This window comes from Chroicocephalus ridibundus, chromosome 20 (genome assembly GCF_963924245.1).
Source record: "Chroicocephalus ridibundus chromosome 20, bChrRid1.1, whole genome shotgun sequence".
Lineage (NCBI taxonomy): Eukaryota > Metazoa > Chordata > Aves > Charadriiformes > Laridae > Chroicocephalus > Chroicocephalus ridibundus.
The window spans coordinates 4,853,562-4,869,233 of record NC_086303.1 but is presented as its reverse complement, the minus strand read 5'-3'; the positions used below and the strand labels follow the sequence as shown (position 1 = coordinate 4,869,233).

At 47.6% G+C, this 15,672-nt stretch overlaps 2 protein-coding genes across 3 annotated transcripts in view; one reads left to right on the top strand and one right to left on the bottom strand.

Moving 5' to 3' along the window:
* RBBP5 (RB binding protein 5, histone lysine methyltransferase complex subunit) overlaps positions 1-15,672 on the top strand; it is a 40,104-nt gene that overhangs the window by 19,012 nt on the left and 5,420 nt on the right. The gene's annotated exons all lie outside the window — the stretch shown is intronic.
* CNTN2 (contactin 2) overlaps positions 2,978-15,672 on the bottom strand; it is a 33,954-nt gene continuing 21,259 nt past the window's right edge. Inside the window, exons 10-24 of one of the 2 annotated variants that reach the window (XR_010073843.1) lie at positions 15,123-15,252; positions 14,083-14,233; positions 13,672-13,799; positions 13,125-13,300; positions 12,866-12,986; positions 12,420-12,578; positions 12,128-12,277; positions 11,315-11,385; positions 10,888-11,122; positions 10,330-10,445; positions 9,780-9,966; positions 9,305-9,417; positions 9,053-9,221; positions 7,086-8,333; positions 2,978-3,396 (exon numbers count right to left, since the gene is read on the bottom strand). Coding sequence is in view for 1 of the 2 variants with exons in the window: in XM_063356887.1 (XP_063212957.1) it covers positions 8,224-8,333; positions 9,053-9,221; positions 9,305-9,417; positions 9,780-9,966; positions 10,330-10,445; positions 10,888-11,122; positions 11,315-11,385; positions 12,128-12,277; positions 12,420-12,578; positions 12,866-12,986; positions 13,125-13,300; positions 13,672-13,799; positions 14,083-14,233; positions 15,123-15,252 (2,016 nt within the window). In the remaining variant the exon portion in view is untranslated. Of the gene's footprint in view, positions 8,334-9,052; positions 9,222-9,304; positions 9,418-9,779; positions 9,967-10,329; positions 10,446-10,887; positions 11,123-11,314; positions 11,386-12,127; positions 12,278-12,419; positions 12,579-12,865; positions 12,987-13,124; positions 13,301-13,671; positions 13,800-14,082; positions 14,234-15,122; positions 15,253-15,672 lie in introns of both variants that reach the window. The other variant, XM_063356887.1, reaches the window with a different exon arrangement.

The window sequence follows — 15,672 nt, the reverse complement described above, 5'->3', positions numbered from 1 at the left end:
AATGCGGTAACTTTCTTTAGTGACTTTTGGTTTTGTAAAATGTCTTTCCCAGTCAGGTATTTCAGGGCATTTTACAAAATAGCAGTGAATCTGGTTCTGTGAAGCAGCAGCCGGGCTCGTGAATGCAGTCCCCGTCGGTAGTGCTTGGTCTGCTTTGGAGGCTGATTGTGGGACAGACATTTGCGTCCCTCCCGTATTGGTTTTTAGGAGGTAAAGAGTGAAATGCTTTGCTTATGGCTAAGAAACGCGTGTGAATGTATAACTACTGGCTGCGTCGTGCACCCCCCTTCCCAAGGACAGCGTTGGATCTCCTCTGCGCTGTTCTGGGAACCCCTTTTGCCAATGAACACTTTCCTTCCAAGTGCATGGAATGATGCTTTTGAAAACCGGGGAAATTCAGATTTCACTCTCCCCTTTCCTTTTGCTGTCCTTCTCCCAGCACATACACATTGAGTAGCTATCGATGTTTTGTCTGTGTTCTCTGCGTTTTTTCCAGGAAACTGCAACTTTTTGGTAGTGACTTTTGCCACAGAATACCGCACAAATACGTTCATTTGTTGCCTGTCTCTGGTGATGCTGCCGTAGACCTGTGGAACTCATGTACAAGCAGCGTGTTTTGCTAAAGCAGGCTGAATACTGTGGGTTTAATTCATGTGTCATCTTAGGCTGAGTGTAGAAAAGCAAATTCACTAATGCAGCACTAATCCTAAGCAGGAGTGTTTTAGTTAACTCTAAATCAGCGTATGCTGAGTCAGATGTAGACCACAGTAAGGTTTTTTTTTGTATACTTAGTTCTGATGATTGTTATTTGTTGCTTTATGACTGTTTTGTGATAGGCGAGCTGGATCGGTGTGAGTCCTCTGCTCGCCGTTTTGGTATTTGCAAGTAAAGTGATGTATAGAAAGCGATTAAGGAAACCTCTCTGTGAGCGTCCAGGCTGGGGACTCGGCGAGCGGCGTATGGGGCTGTGTAGGCAGCAAATGTGAGACCCCGGAATGTAAGAGCTAGACAGAAGAAATCCTTTAAAACACCTATGGGGAAATAATGAGGAGAATGCTTTCTCAGGTGGGACGCAAATCATTAGCTCTGGGGTCAATTCCTTTGAATTCTTGAAGTGTTTTGTTTTGATACCATTTTTAAGGGATTTGCTTGAATTGTCTTTTTCTGTAACTGTAAACAAAGGAGCAGTAAAACAAACTCCCCCTCCAGGAAAAACCCTAAACAACTTATAAGAATTTGAACCTTATTCTGAAATGCTTTAAGTTTCATAGAAAGTTAGTAACTCTTTCCCTTTGGTGTTTACATGTAGAAAAATACCTCTGTTGGGACCAGGCCTGCCAAAATATCGCAGCAAGGGCTGTACTCATAGTGGCTACTTAATGCCTGAAATCTGTGTAGGAGCCTTTGCTGGAAACACACTGATGCTCCTCGATAAACTGGTTTTAGTTCTTAAGTGCAGCTGAGCTCTCCTGAGGTTACCGTGCTCAGCTGGTGCCGGCTCTCCGGGACTGATGGGCGCAAGTGATGCCTCGCAGCATCCTTCATCCAGCATCCCTGGGGCACGGCTCGCCAGCGTGCTCTCTCCGCAGGACTGGGCTTGCCTTTCTGTTAGGACCCGTCTGTGAGTCAGTGACGACACATTTGTCTCCTTGATTTATATCATGTGCAGCGGCATTTAATGATGGCTCCTGAGAAAGCAGGAGTGCCCTTGCAGGGGGGTGAACTGGGGAGGGATTCATCTCGGTCTTGGCCGCTCCCTGCTGGTTTCTTTAATGATGCTACCCTCACCTTTACAAAGCCCCTTTGCAGCATAAATCCCTGAGCTAATTACGGCCCCAGTGATGAGCAGCCTCGCCTGCAGCCCTGCAGAGCAGGGGCCAGAGGGGCAGGAGCCTGCTCGGGGTCTGAGCACAGCTGAGCCCAGCCTTTTTGAGCACCCGGAGCTGGGCAGTGTTATCTGGCAATCAAATGCATCGTCCCCTCAAGCTGTGGGTGGCTGTAGCTTCTGGGAAGAGAAGGAGTGGCTCCGTCCATCCCTCTGTCCTTAGGAGCTCACATCTTGCTGCAGCCAGAGCCTGAGCCCCTCTCTGCGCCCCATGGTCAAACATGGTATTTCTTTTAGGGGCTGCAGGAAAGCAAATGCATCCAGGGTGGGCTGAGGGAAAGGGTTGGGATGAGACTCCCCACGACCTGGTACTGCTGAGCCCAATTTCTTGTCTATTCACCCCCCAGCACGGCTTCAGCTGAACTCCAGTGCGGTCTCCACTCAGGCCTGCACCACGTGCAGTTGCTCTAGCTGATCTCTTGACATCCTTCCCAAAGGTAAAAGGAAGCCAGTAGATTTTTTTTATTTTTTTTTTTTAAGAAGGAATGACTGCGATGAATTAATCTGACATAACACAGATGAAGTGAATTCATGTGGTGTTTCCTGCAATGAAGGAAATTATTTTCTAGAAGTGAACCTTCTCGAGCCTGCTAGCTCGTGGCTGATCTAGTGGATATCTTCCCTGGAAGACTTCCAGCCTTAGTTTAAAGGTTGTGATTGATGATGAAGCTTTTTGGCGAGCTCTTCTAACAATCAATTACCCTTTCTGCTAATAAGGTGCAGGAAATTTTTGATTTTTCTAGCATTACTTCCTAGCCATTGGAATACCAGCCAGAGAGAGCGTGTTATGTTAACGTCTCTAACCAGACCCTCAACACCTGCAATTCCTTGCTGCATGGACAGTCTCTCCTCTCTTGGTTAGTTATCACTGTCATGGGATAGAATTTGTGTTTACTATATCTTAATTGACTTAACTTCTGCTGAGGGGTCCAGCCCCGTGCGGTTGGGGTCTCGCTGGGCTCCTCGTTTGTATTAGTACATGCAATCGGCAGTCAGGAAAAATATAGACCTGGGCCAGGGGACTCCTGAGCAGGCAAGGTACTAATTGCATTTCAGGCTGTACAGAAGTACTCCAGGCTCTAGTAGTTGTCTAAAGTCTCTGAAGATCTTTATTTATGAACTGCGTGCTACTGTAGCCAATAAATAACCATAATTACAATAAGTACAGTATGCTTACAATGTTTCCCGTTTGGTTTTCTTAAAAAAATAGCGTACAACAAAGTTACTGAGAAGAAAACTGCCCTGTTTGTGTGCAATGAAGCTGGATTAAAATATTCACAGCAGAGAGTTTCTGTGGATGGGGGATAGATAGCTTTGCAGGTGTAGAGCAGATGGGATTTAGACGCCCCAGGCGTTAGCTGGATGTGATGCCTGCGTTATCCAACTCATTTCTTGGGCAAAGATATGAGCGTCTCCCGTTCAGGGCACACCACTTCCCCTGTCCTGCTGCAAATGCGAGCTGTTCCTCCTTCAAACTCATATAGCCGAGTGCTGAATTTAGCCCGGACAACCTGAAACCAGAAGAGCAATCTTCGGTCTGTAAATTCAGTAGTATCAGGTAGAAGATTACCTTATGTTAAATGTGAATAAATCAGACTGTAAAACCCCTCTCGTTTGGGAGTTGCAAAATATTTCACCCTTTTTGCACACTCCTTGCAGCACCCTTGTCGGGGTGGTTTTCGCTACTGACAAGTCAGATGGAGCCTGTGAAATTAGATGACTTTCCTTAGTGAGCCATTACAGTGCTGAGAACAGAAACCACGGCACTTAACTCATCCCTGTAAGTTAATCTCTAAAGCAAAAGCTCAGAGCGATTAAATGTAGGGGATTCTTAATGAGACAGGAAATTGATTTGCAACTTAATGCAATTGTGTAAAAAGCCAGTAAACTCTGTTAGGATGTTGAAATGTAAGTTTTCTCCCCCAGCTCTGAACACCTTTCCTTTTAGCCCCTGGGCTGCATTTTAGGAAGCTCTAAGTGGTTTCACGGAAGGTTTCTTCCACACCTTATTCTCACGTTGGTGGCTTTGGTGAGGTTTTATATGTATTTTTTCATAGCCTCGGTGAATTTTAAGTAGGTAGAAATGCTGCTTTTGCATGTGCAATTCCTTTTCTGTGGGTCACCTAAGCCCCTGATAAATAAAAAGGCAGAAGGGACTGCTGGAGACAAGGCAGTCTTTGTGTTACCGTGGCTTGTGTCTACACACAAAAATGGAGCTGTTTTGCCTGGAGTGGGGTTTAGCCGGTAACCCTCTGGGGCTGAACTTGGCCTTTCTCATCTACCGGTGCTGCAAGCGGAAAATCTTCCCAGTGTCCCCTGTCCTTCACCCAGGGTGTTTCCCTGTGCTTTACCTGTAGTATTTCATAACGTGCCACTATCTTTTCTGTTCTGCAGCTTTGGAGTATCAACAAATTCCCCCACATTTCAAAAAAAATCTGTGGGGGAGAGACTGCCTGTTTACCGTGTGTTTTTTTCATAGTTTATGCTAATGCTCAGGAAACATTGCTGTCGGCTGAGCTGTGGCTGGCCGAGTTAGATAAGGACTAGACAGCAGAGACAGCACCAGATACAAGGACAGGTTTGCCACCAAGGACACCGGGACGGTGACCGATCAGCCTCGCTGACGCCCGTGCTGGCGCAGGTACGCTGCTCCTGGTGCCCGAGCGAGGTGGTGTGAGTCAGGTGTGATACCCCGCGTGAGCTGCAGCCACCCCTCTGACAGCAGCGTGAACACACAGAGGCTTTCAAACGGCAAAAAAACTTGCACATACACACTGAGCCCCTCGTGCCTCGCTTTTCAGGAAAGGAAACAGGCAGTGAGTGGTGAAATAATTGCTTGGAGCCATAGATGGGAGTCAGTGTCAGAACTGGGATTACAGCAAGTGATTGTAAGGCCGTTGTGGTTATCACTAGGTCATAGCTCTTTGCTTTGATGTGTCATCCTTAAAATGTTGCAAAAGCTCAGCAGTGTTTTCGTTTAAAATGCATGCTGATGAAACTCTATGTACTGATAATTTAGTTTCTCAAAAAAGAGGCATAGCTTGAATTCAGATTGAAGGCATTTAAGTTTCAAGAGGATCTACTTGTCATTTGAAGGCTTTAGAAAATACCGTCCCATCAGTTTTACAAATTGGAATATATTCAGTCCATTTGCAATGCAGAGCAGTACAAACTGGAACATTTGAAATCCGACTCATGTAGTTTTTCACTCCTTATATAAAATGTGCCCGTGATCTAGTTTAACAGAGAAATGTATGGAAAATGTATTAACCTTCCCAGGGAAATGTTGCAGGTGGCTGCTATTTAAAACCCACTTCAGATACTATTTTCACCATGCTATAAAGCGTCTTGCTTTCCAACACTGTAAAGTTCAATAAAACAGACAGAGCCACCAGCATTACCAGACATGTTTGGAAGCATCTGTTGAGACCAAGTTTCTGCCAGAGACATTGCACAGCCGGCGTGGTCAGACCTAGGCTGATGCCGAACCTTGACGCTGGCAGGAAGACCTTGCTTCGCTTTGCTTGTTCGGGCGAGTTCATCCACCATGTGGTCCATCCAAGCATGTTCTTCAGCCCTGGAGGTGTCTAGTGTCCCTCTTGAAGGGAATTGGCTGTGTCCGTGGGCATGCAGGCAGAGCAGCCCCTTGGTGGAGCTGGCTTTTTGGCTGCCCTGGATGGGATTTTGATGCACAGTGGGGCGAACACATTTGGCCTCGTGCAGAGTCTGTGCCTGAAACCAGTATGAACCTCATGACTGTGGCCGAGCCGTGCACTAAAGCGGCTCCCTCCTGCTCAGCGATTCCTCCCGAGGAGCGCAGCAGACGCCTTCAGTGCGAGGGATTTCTGTTCTGGTCCCCCCTGCAGAATGCTGGCTACTCCGCAGGACCTGGGGTGCCTCCAGCACCTGCGTCTCCGTTCGGTGAAGGCTCTGGGCACGTCACCTAACCTTGCTGCTTTTGTTTGCTCCTCTCACGAATCAGGCCCACGCTTCTGCAGGGGCAGTGGACATCATCCAGCAGTCCTCTGAAGCTCCGTAGGTCCACTTAGTTTATGCCTCCTAAATTTTGTCGTCATGGCTACCGCTAGTTCTGCATATTGATCGGGTGACTGTTGCCCAAGCCCTAATTTGCTTTGCTTTTGAGCTAACACTGAATTCCTAATTTTCCTTTCATCCCATCTTTTGTGGGAGAAAGGTTGAAATCCCAGCAATACGGAGGTGATAACAAAAATGCGGAATTAACAACATAAAGTGTTTTGCCAAACAAAGCTTCCAAACACCAATGAAAATATTTTAAAATCTCCAAGAACATAAATCATACAAAAATATAATTTATATTTAACTGTTCTCCTTCTGAAAGAAGTGTTTCAGCCTGCTCGAGGGACCGAGGGGTAATTCATGGAGAGCTGCAGGGGGACCCCGAGGAAGCTCAGGACGGGCTCTGGGGGTGATGGTTCCCTGCCTTTGCTGCCTGCCATGTGTCAGGGGGAGCTGTTGTCTTCTTTTTTCCACCTTATCCCACGTTATTTGTAATGGAAAGAGTGAGGTACCCTTTCTTTTTGCTGCAGCTGTGCTGAAAATGTTTAGACTGTTTCGTTAAGTTTTTTTTTTTCTTTGCCTGTTTCTTAAAACAATTCTCTTGTTTGCTGAACACATAGGAGCCCTTCCTCATCCCACGGTGTGAACCTACCGGTGCGTTTACCCTCTTGATTCCAGACGCTAAAAGAATTGTAAAGGGATACTGTGAATATATGCAACAGGCGTAGCTCCTCGGGGAGGCCAGGGATTTATGCATGTAATCTCTCAAATGCTCACTAAGGCCTAGGATGTGAGAGTTTTAAAATGATTAGCAAGGGCAAGGAATTGGTATCTAGCATAGAAACTGTACGTCAGTCCCTTGCCATTGCAGAGTCCTGCAAGTGTAGCCCTTTGTCAAGTAATTGTGGAACTGAGGTTGCTCAGGCCAGCAGCGTTGTCTGTGGGGAAGGGGGAAGGTACAGGCCGGTAAAGGTCCCTAAAAGCGCCCTTGGGATCTAACCAGCAAGCAATGTAAATCGGCTTCTAGTTAACTTTCGTTGTTTGATTGCTTTACTGGGAGACAGAGGGATTTTTAATATGCAGCATCTATTCCCAACCATTTTAGTTAACGGTGCAGCTCAGCATCCCTGTACGTCTTTGGGGTATCAGCCCTCCCACTTACATCAGCTGTATGAGCCTTGGGGCTGGAGCCTTGGGGCTGAAACCAGGCTGAACTTAGTGACTGAATCTCAGTCTTGCACTCCCAGGTTGAGGCTGGTGTTTCGGCTGGACGGAACTGTTTGTGTAGGGAGATGAATCTGTCGGAGTCCAAATTTTCCTTGTTGCACCAGTGATGGCTTCCTTGAGTTCTTGGTTAAATTATGTAATATTCCTTTTTCTTCCTTCTTTAAGACCCTCTCTCTATTGAAATTGGATATGTTGACATCTACATTAGGCAGAACTGCCTCCCCAAATTAACGGATGCTAGAAAAGTGTCTCCTTTCACTTACCCCTTCTCCTCCCCCACCCAAAAAAAAGGAAAGAAGCAAACAGTAGAACAGAAACACCCCAAAATCATGTGGAATATGGATAACATTGAATGTTGTGCCTCACAGCATAACAGTTGATACAAACAATAGGCTGGGGTTGCAAGTTAACACCAGTGTCGTAAAAAAAGCTTTTCACAATCTAAACTCTGCGTTCACTGATCTTCAGGATGGGGCAGAGATCAATCTCTCCTGTGGCTTTTTCTCCTTGGGCTGGTTGCTGCAGAATTTGGCTCATATTATGGCGGGGGGGGGTGGGGGGGGATGGAAAATCTTGTCCCATAATTTGTTAGAGATGGCTGTGACGGGGATTGATACGGAACATGCTGATCGCTGTGAAATCCTCAGTCCCCATCCTCCCCTTACCCCCCCAAAATTCACTGTACATATTAAAAAAAAAAAAAAAAAAAAAAAAGTCAAGTTTATCAGTCTGGTTATTTTAGTACATGGCTTCATAAGGCAGAAAACCTACTGGATACAGTGTGTGGGGCGGTTGGCTGTCAGAATTCGTGTAGAATTCTTCTTCGTTTTTCTTGTTTCTTTAAAAAATTTTTAATTGGTTAAAGACCCATGTCTTGTATGAAAGCTTATATTCTTCCAAAACAAACAAAAAAAAGCTGTTTCTTTCTTCCTCCCTTAAAACACCGTTGTCAGATCCTTTCTCTGGGGTGCTGCTGTGGTACAAACTTGAAGATGCAGCAGCCAAGTATTACGTAGTTCCCCGCTGGCTTGGGAGGAAGCGTGTCCGGGAGTCCTCAGCTGCGCTGGCCATCGTCAGAGCTCCAGGTAGCTGATCAGGGCCACCATTACTAGAGAGTTAGTTGTGATAACGACAGCGTGTGGCACTGGTCTCGTCACGGAGTCTTCCACCATCATACTTGTCCCTGAAAGAAAGGGAACGGGGAAGGAGCAACTAACTGTCTTGTTGCACAGACACAACCTGATGCCTTGAGGAAAAAGTTGGGAGCGTTGGTGAACTGTTAGTTCTGGGGTTCTGTGTGCTCGTACTGTGGTTGTGACTGATGAGTCTCTCAGAAACGCTCGTATTTGGCGGTGGGCTCTATGGACTTACCCACCAAATCAAGGGAACGTGCTGGAGTTGGGGTCAGGGCTCCACAAACAGTCAGGATTTCACTCTTAGTGAATGTGGGTTGGGCTTGCGTGGGGCCTCGAGGGCTTTAGCTGCAAATAATAAAGGTAGGTTCAAACTAGACTGGAAGGTTGCTCGGAGTCTGGGGAGAGGTCAGCTGGTGGAGAGCTGGGGAGGAACACGTCAGAAGATCCTTTGAGCAAACAGCGCAAGGGAGCCAAAGACCAGAGTCTCAACCTAAATCACTGGGGTTGGATGTTCCCCCGTGTTCCTGGAAGGGAGAGTGGGATTTTAAAACATAATAGCATTTATTGTTATTATGCTGTGCTATGGCCAGGCAGGGAAGGAGAAATGACTAAGTCATTACTTATCAAAGAAGAGTAGTAGTGAATGCCAGACAAGTAGTCTTGCAGATTAACTCCTCTCTCTGAGCTCGTTTTCCAGTAGTCTGTGAAGCACTCTGGGAATGAGTGTTGGTGCGTGGAGTGTGGCTAGTCAGAGGAGCGTACGTACCACTGTTTCGGAGGATGTGAGCTTCTGCTGGGATTCCATCTCCCCCGGGCCCCGTCACCCGGATCTGTACAAAGGCGTGAGTGAAGTCTTCAGGGATGGGGATGTCGATCCGGCTCTTGCTGGCCAGGTATAGGGTGGGAGCAGAGTGGGAATCCTGCCTGTAAAGCATCTGTTGGAAGAGGCGAGTTTGAGTTTATGTGCCCTGTGATTTCCTTCGGGTTACTTAGAAAGCCAGGTACGTGCTGCCTCTACCTTGTACCCTGTAACTGCAGACTCGTCTGCCTTCGCCACCACTGGGTCCCACTTGATGCTGACCGTAGACCCAGATAGAGTCCACGAGATGTTGCTAGGTGGCCTCTTCGGTGCTAAGAGATAGAAAACAAGACAGAGATTCAGTAAGTCAGGGACTGATGAGGTTGTATTCGTTACAACCATCTCCTGAGACTGTACAACTGTCAACAGGGCTGATGGCACCACTATGGTTGGTTTAGAGGGAAGTATCCCAGCAAATGTTACTCTGCGCACAGATCTTCCCGGGTAAGTGATGCGCAGAACATAAGGCTGATCTGAGGAAATTCAGGGAACTGTTTTATGGACTAATTAAAATGGTGTTAGAGCACCAAGATGTAAAAGCTAATGAGTTAGCTGATCACCAGGGATCCTCTGGAGGATGCAGCATCCCTGGGGAGTACAATGTGCTAAACAGAGGTGGTCAAGGCTCACTCACGTGGTTTTGTTGTCGTGACGTTGGTAGAGGGACTGGGGGGGCCGGTTCCAGCCCGGTTGTAAGCTCTGACTGACACGTGGTATTTCGTGTTGGGGTTTAGGCCTGTTACATGAGCCGATGTGACCAGCCCCGCTGTTCTCACTCTGTCAGCTGCCTCCTCTTTATCACCATCCTTCCAGTACCGGATCTAAATAGAAAAGGGTATGATGGGTTTAGTAAGCGTAGAGGTATCTGTAGGTACCAGCCCCATCCACGACCAGCACTGGGAGACCATTTGGTATTTGTTCCTATGCATTTAGCATGTGCCCAGGAATAAGGTCACAGCCTGTGTGGAAAGGCAAGCATCAAAAAAAAAGATGCTTCTCTCTTACTAATCTCTCTTGTGAGCAGTAGTACTGGCCTCGTTAGAGCCTCGTGCTGTCCATGAATTACCTTCATCTTTGGAAACAAAATGCTCTCCCTTTCACCTCACTTAGCCTGGGGGAATTTTTCTTTGCGGGGCTCTCCAATCTCAGTTTTAGTATCTCTCTTTCCCATTGCAGGCTCGTACCTCGTAGCCCAAAAGCACTCCAGTCATGTCCCCCTGCTCAACGGGCTCCCAGGACACATCCATTTCTGAGGACAGAACGGCCTTGGCCATAACTCTGAAAGGAGCCACTTTCGGTTCTGTAAAAGACAACAAAAGGGAATAAAGTTCTTTTCCTCACTCTGGGCAGCATAATCGCCGTACTGAAACGAAGGGCTCTCCTGCAGCACCGTTACCGTGCAGCCAGATGGCTGGTATTATGTGTACGGAGCAGAGCAAGGGGAAGGGATTTAGGGACTTGGTAGGACAAGCAGGGCCACAGCTGTGTGCTGTGAAGATCTGTGTCTGCTCTGAAGCTCTGGCTGTACAGTCACGGCTGGGCTTAGGGAAACATCTAGCTGTGTATTTGAAGTGGAAGATAAATGTTATGCTGAAATCACTGTCAGCTGCTCTTTGAGTAAAAGAAACCTCTCCTATTGTTGAGCTCCCGGATAGACACAGCTCTGCAGGGAGCTGGCTGAGGACACGTTGGTTGGTTGGACGAAGCACGGTGGATTCAGAGTCACCGCAGTCCCGCTTTACCTTCTTCTGCAGAGTACACGATGGCAGTGAGGCTCTCCGGTCCCTCTCCTTTTCTGTTGTATGCTTTGATCTTCACCTCGAAGGGGGTGTAGGGACCAATGCTCTCGTTGCGGTAGACGTAGTGCAGCGATTCCGCGTGTGGCACCCTTGCTGTCAGCCACCCCTGGGTGCCTTTCTTGCGAAACGACAAGATGTAGCCAAAGCCATCTCCGTTCTGATAGTCCCGCAGTGTCGGCTGTGAGGGGGGTGGGAAGAGAGAGGAGTCTTGGTCAGTTCAAACGAGCAAGTATTTGGACTAAGCACAGTGTTTGGCTCGACCACGTATCAAAATTGTAATGGCAGCATTAATTTCCCGAAAGAAATGGCACGTGCTCCTCCCCTTGGCCCTCTCCCAGCATCCATGGCTGGTGCCCTGCTGCTGACTTACTGTCCAGTTGATGATCAGCTCGTTGGGAGCCCCTCCGCCGCCGCTGAGCCCAGATGGTGCCACAGTAGGTGCTGTCGGGTCCCCAAACAAAAGCAGACAGCACAGGTTGGGTTAAGGAAACAATAGTGATGAAGATGAGCACAGACACCGCGCGGACTGGGCATAGCCAAAGCTTTGACAGCTCGTATGAAAGTGCTGGTCTCTATGTTTTCAGCCGTATTTCAGACATTTGTGAAAATCAGGGCTAGAATACTGGCCAGTACCTGATGAGATGATTTGGAGGCAGCATTTCTCAAAGGGGACAAGAATCAAGCTCAAAAGGAGAGGTATGGAGGAGAGCTTTTATCAGGGAAGAGTTAATATGCATTTGGTATGTCGAGAGCAGTTCTCCTGCTGTTCTTGCATCCCTTCCGCTTGCACATTCACGCAGCAGAAGATAGAACGAACATTTACAGCCATTTGCTCGGAAATCTACCTTGTCTTTGCAGAGTTGCGCTCTGTGACATAACAGGGCTCTTTCCCCTTTCTAGTCATTACTGCCCAGAAGGTACGGGATTTGAAGCTAGGATTTATAATGGTTTATATGTATCTAACGCTGGTGAAGTTAGCTGCCAGCTCCGGTGCTGCTTTGTCTTTGACATGTAAATGGGGAAAAAGGCAGAAAATTTTGCGATGGCATCACCTGTAGGAGCACTCAAGGAGATGACTAATTGTTTGGGCCCAAGGCACGCTGCGAGCCAGCCTTCCCCCGCCAGCACGTAGGGACAGGTACCGCTGATTCCCCTTGCTGCCTCGGAGCATATCTGCACGTACCTGCTTCTTTGGTACGGATTTTGCTGGAGGGTAAACTTGGCTCCCCAACTCCAAGAATGTTACTCGCTAAGACCCGAAACTCGTAATCCATCCAAGGAATGAGGTTCACCACCTGGGCTGTCTCTGCGTTGCCTTCAATATTTACAGGATCTATATAATCCAATAACACGAGAGGAGAACAAATAGAGCGAGTGGCAGCCAGCGTACGAGCACAGAGCAAGAACTTGTCAGCGAGCTGGTGCCCCGCAGCCAGCACAGGCTGTGCCACCGCCGCTGCCCTCAAGACACTTACTGGTACGCATTTGCTTCCATTTGCTGGAGAGGAGGGTCCGCGCCTCGACGATGTACCTGGCGATAGGGCTGTGGTTATCAAAGCCGCGGCTCCAGCTCAGCTGGACGCTGGTGTCACTGATGTCTCTCACCACCACACCTCCGGGGGGGCCTGGAGGTCCTGGGATGATGGGAGACAGATGGACACGTTACTAAGATGAAAGATTTGGAGGCATATTGCTCTTTATATTGTGCAAGTCATAAATTAAAATCAGGCCTTTCTTTTCTGGAAGCTAGGAAGCCTCATGTCCAATTTTGGCCTCCAGAAAAGCTCAGAAGCTTATCCCATCCAGGTCAAATATTGGATGGTGAGGTGGTTGCAAGGAAAGAGCAAGATGATCCCTTGCAAGGGCCATGTCATTATTTCGGGCTTGTAAGGAGCAGGGGCCTTTAGGACAGAGAAATTACCTCTGACAGTCAGCGTGGCTGACTCCGAAGCACTGTCCACAACTGTCTGGGCTGTACACGTGTACCGCCCCGAGTGCCTCAGCTGGGCGTTGAAGATGCTGAGGTCTCCAATAGCTTCCTTCTGCATGGGGAAGGGAAAAGACAGTGGGGAGAGCATTTGAACACGCCTCATCACAATCCAGCATTCAACATGCAAACAAAGAGGCTGGTATTAGTTTTCTGTCCATTTTGACGGTACGTAGTTGCCCTTTCTACTCACCACGCTGGCTCGCCGGTAGTGCCCCTCAGACTTGTCAAAGTCAATGGGGAAATCATCCAGTGACCAGGTGAAGGTTAGGTCCATAGTTGGATCATGGGATGCGTGACATTGTAGAGTGAGGTTTTCACCTACGTTGATATCAGCGCTAGATGGTGCCAATGTGATTTTGGTGGCATCTGCAAAGAAAGAGCAGGGAGGGCTGTTAGCTGCAAATGCCCATGTACCAGATGTATATTAATGCTGCAGAGCATCCAAACCAACACTTTGCAACTTGTCGTCATCCCTCCCTAACAGCTGTAGTTTTACAGGAGGAAGAGGAGGGATTACAGTGCTTGGAAAATGGAAATGCTTGTCTTAAGGACCAGTTATTGGTAGGTATGATTTGGTGGGTCAGGCAGAAGATCTGCTGCTCCACAGGTTGAAATGTCTTAGATTCCCCGAGTATTGCATTGATTTTTGGGAGTACAAGGAGAGGAGAAATATCACATCGTGGCATTGTTCGATGTTTCTTGCTTGATTGACCCTAAATCAAGGCAAACATCTCTACCTCGAACAGAGAGGATTCCAGTACTGTTGGCTTTGCCCATGAAATTCTCAGCAAAGCAGGTATACTTTCCCTCATCGGATTTGCTGATATTCTGGAGGATCAAGGTGCCATCTGTGGTAATAGTCACCCTGGAGAGGAAGAAGAACCATACAAGAGGAGAGTTAAAATGTCTGTTCACTCTGTACATCTGTACAATGTCCAGCACTTGCTGACTTTAGAGAAATTGGTGATAAAGACAGGACTGCAAAATACTATGTAGGACTTTTCTAAAGAAGAAACTAGAGGAATAACAAAGTGCTTATGTTCAGGGATGTAGCAGCACACTTTGGTCATCGAGTCCAGTCTTCTGGCAAGAAAAAAAAAGTGATTTTAGCTATGGTTTCTAGGTAGAAGCTGACTCTGTGCTGCTACCTGCTACTGTTGATGAGAAGTTCAGTCCCTTTGGTCCAGAGCACAGTGGCTTTTGGTGCTGCTCTTGGTTGGCACGGAATGATGACCTTCCCACTTCGGGCTGCAGGTATCAGTCGCTTCACTGGGTTTAGTCTAAAATCTGGTGCTAAGGCTACAAGGGGGAAAAAAAGAGGATTAAGGAACGATTAGAAAACCCTGCTATATGAGCTTTTGAACTGCCATGTAACTAGGTATTGATTTCTTGTTAGATGACTCGGTAATAGAAGCATGGCAATATCTGGTGAGCAAGATGAAGGAGTGATTCCCCTGCTGCCGGCTGGTTTCTAACGCCTGCCGAGGCAGGAGTTATGTGACATACGGGTCGTACGTAGCAATGGGGTATGACCCTAACAAGTGCAAGGTCTTTGAGAGACACAAGAACAGCTGCTTTTGAAAATGTAGAGGATATTCCCTTCAACATCCTGACCAAAGTCGCCAATGCAGACATCCAGCTTGCCTGAAACTCCTCCTGGAACTGCGGAGATAGAATTGGGTTTTATCTGTTGCCCTCGTGCATTGCAGCGTGTTAACGCTGAACAGTTGATACTTAGGGCCTTTAATTTATCTCTGGCATCTACTGACCAGGAAGAGATAAGCTTTTAGGCTAATGTGGAGCAAGTTTGGCATTAGTCCAGCTCCAGTCGCCATCCATCAAAGCAGGCTGAATGGGTACTGAACGCTTTTCTTTCACCTCTTTCCTCCAAAAAGAGGAAGGCTGTGTAGTGGAAGGGAGCTTGTGGTGCTGCTGTCTGGTCGGCACGCTTTCTGTAGCTAAACAGATGTCCTTGTTCTCTTTCAGCATTGCTGAATTTACACAAGATGTAAATTTTAAAGGGTTGTAGAGTGTCTTGTTGAACCAGTAACTATATTTCAATGGTGAGTGAAGCAGTTTTTGTCTGCTCTTATCTTACTCTGAGATCGCAAGCATGGGATATTAGGAGGAGATCTAAAATGCTTCAGTGTCCCATTGAAACCCAGAGCACTGGGAAATGAGAAATTACCTTGCACTGTTAATTCAGCACTTGCATATACTGTGCCATGCTTGTTCTCAGCCACACACTGATACATGCCAGAGTCCTCCAGGACTAGCTTGGAAAATCTCAGCTCTCCACCGCTCACTTCGATGCGGTTCTGTGCAAACAAGAGGATGAACCCATTAGATGAGAAGAACAAAAATGGAACTCAAGCCTCGTGTGTTCAGGGTTGAGGTTCACTGCAGACTCTTTACCGGTTTGAAGCAAGCCTGGTTTTCCATGGGAGAAAACACAGGCTATTTTTTCCGTATGTCCGGTCACTACCCCACGTCACTGTGCTCTGTTTGCTGAGATTTCTGAGTGCCTGAGCAGCAACATGCAGGTCATACAGAGACAGGTACAAGGTGCTGTTTATCCACCCTGATAATTGGCTATGAGTTCCTGTAGTTGCATGAAGCAATGGCTGGGATGGCAGTGACGGCAGAAGGGACTTGCCGTCGGTAAGGACTGCGGCATTGCTTTGCGGCCTCATGGGGGCACATGGAATAGGGGTGCGGGGTGATAAAACGGGGTTGAG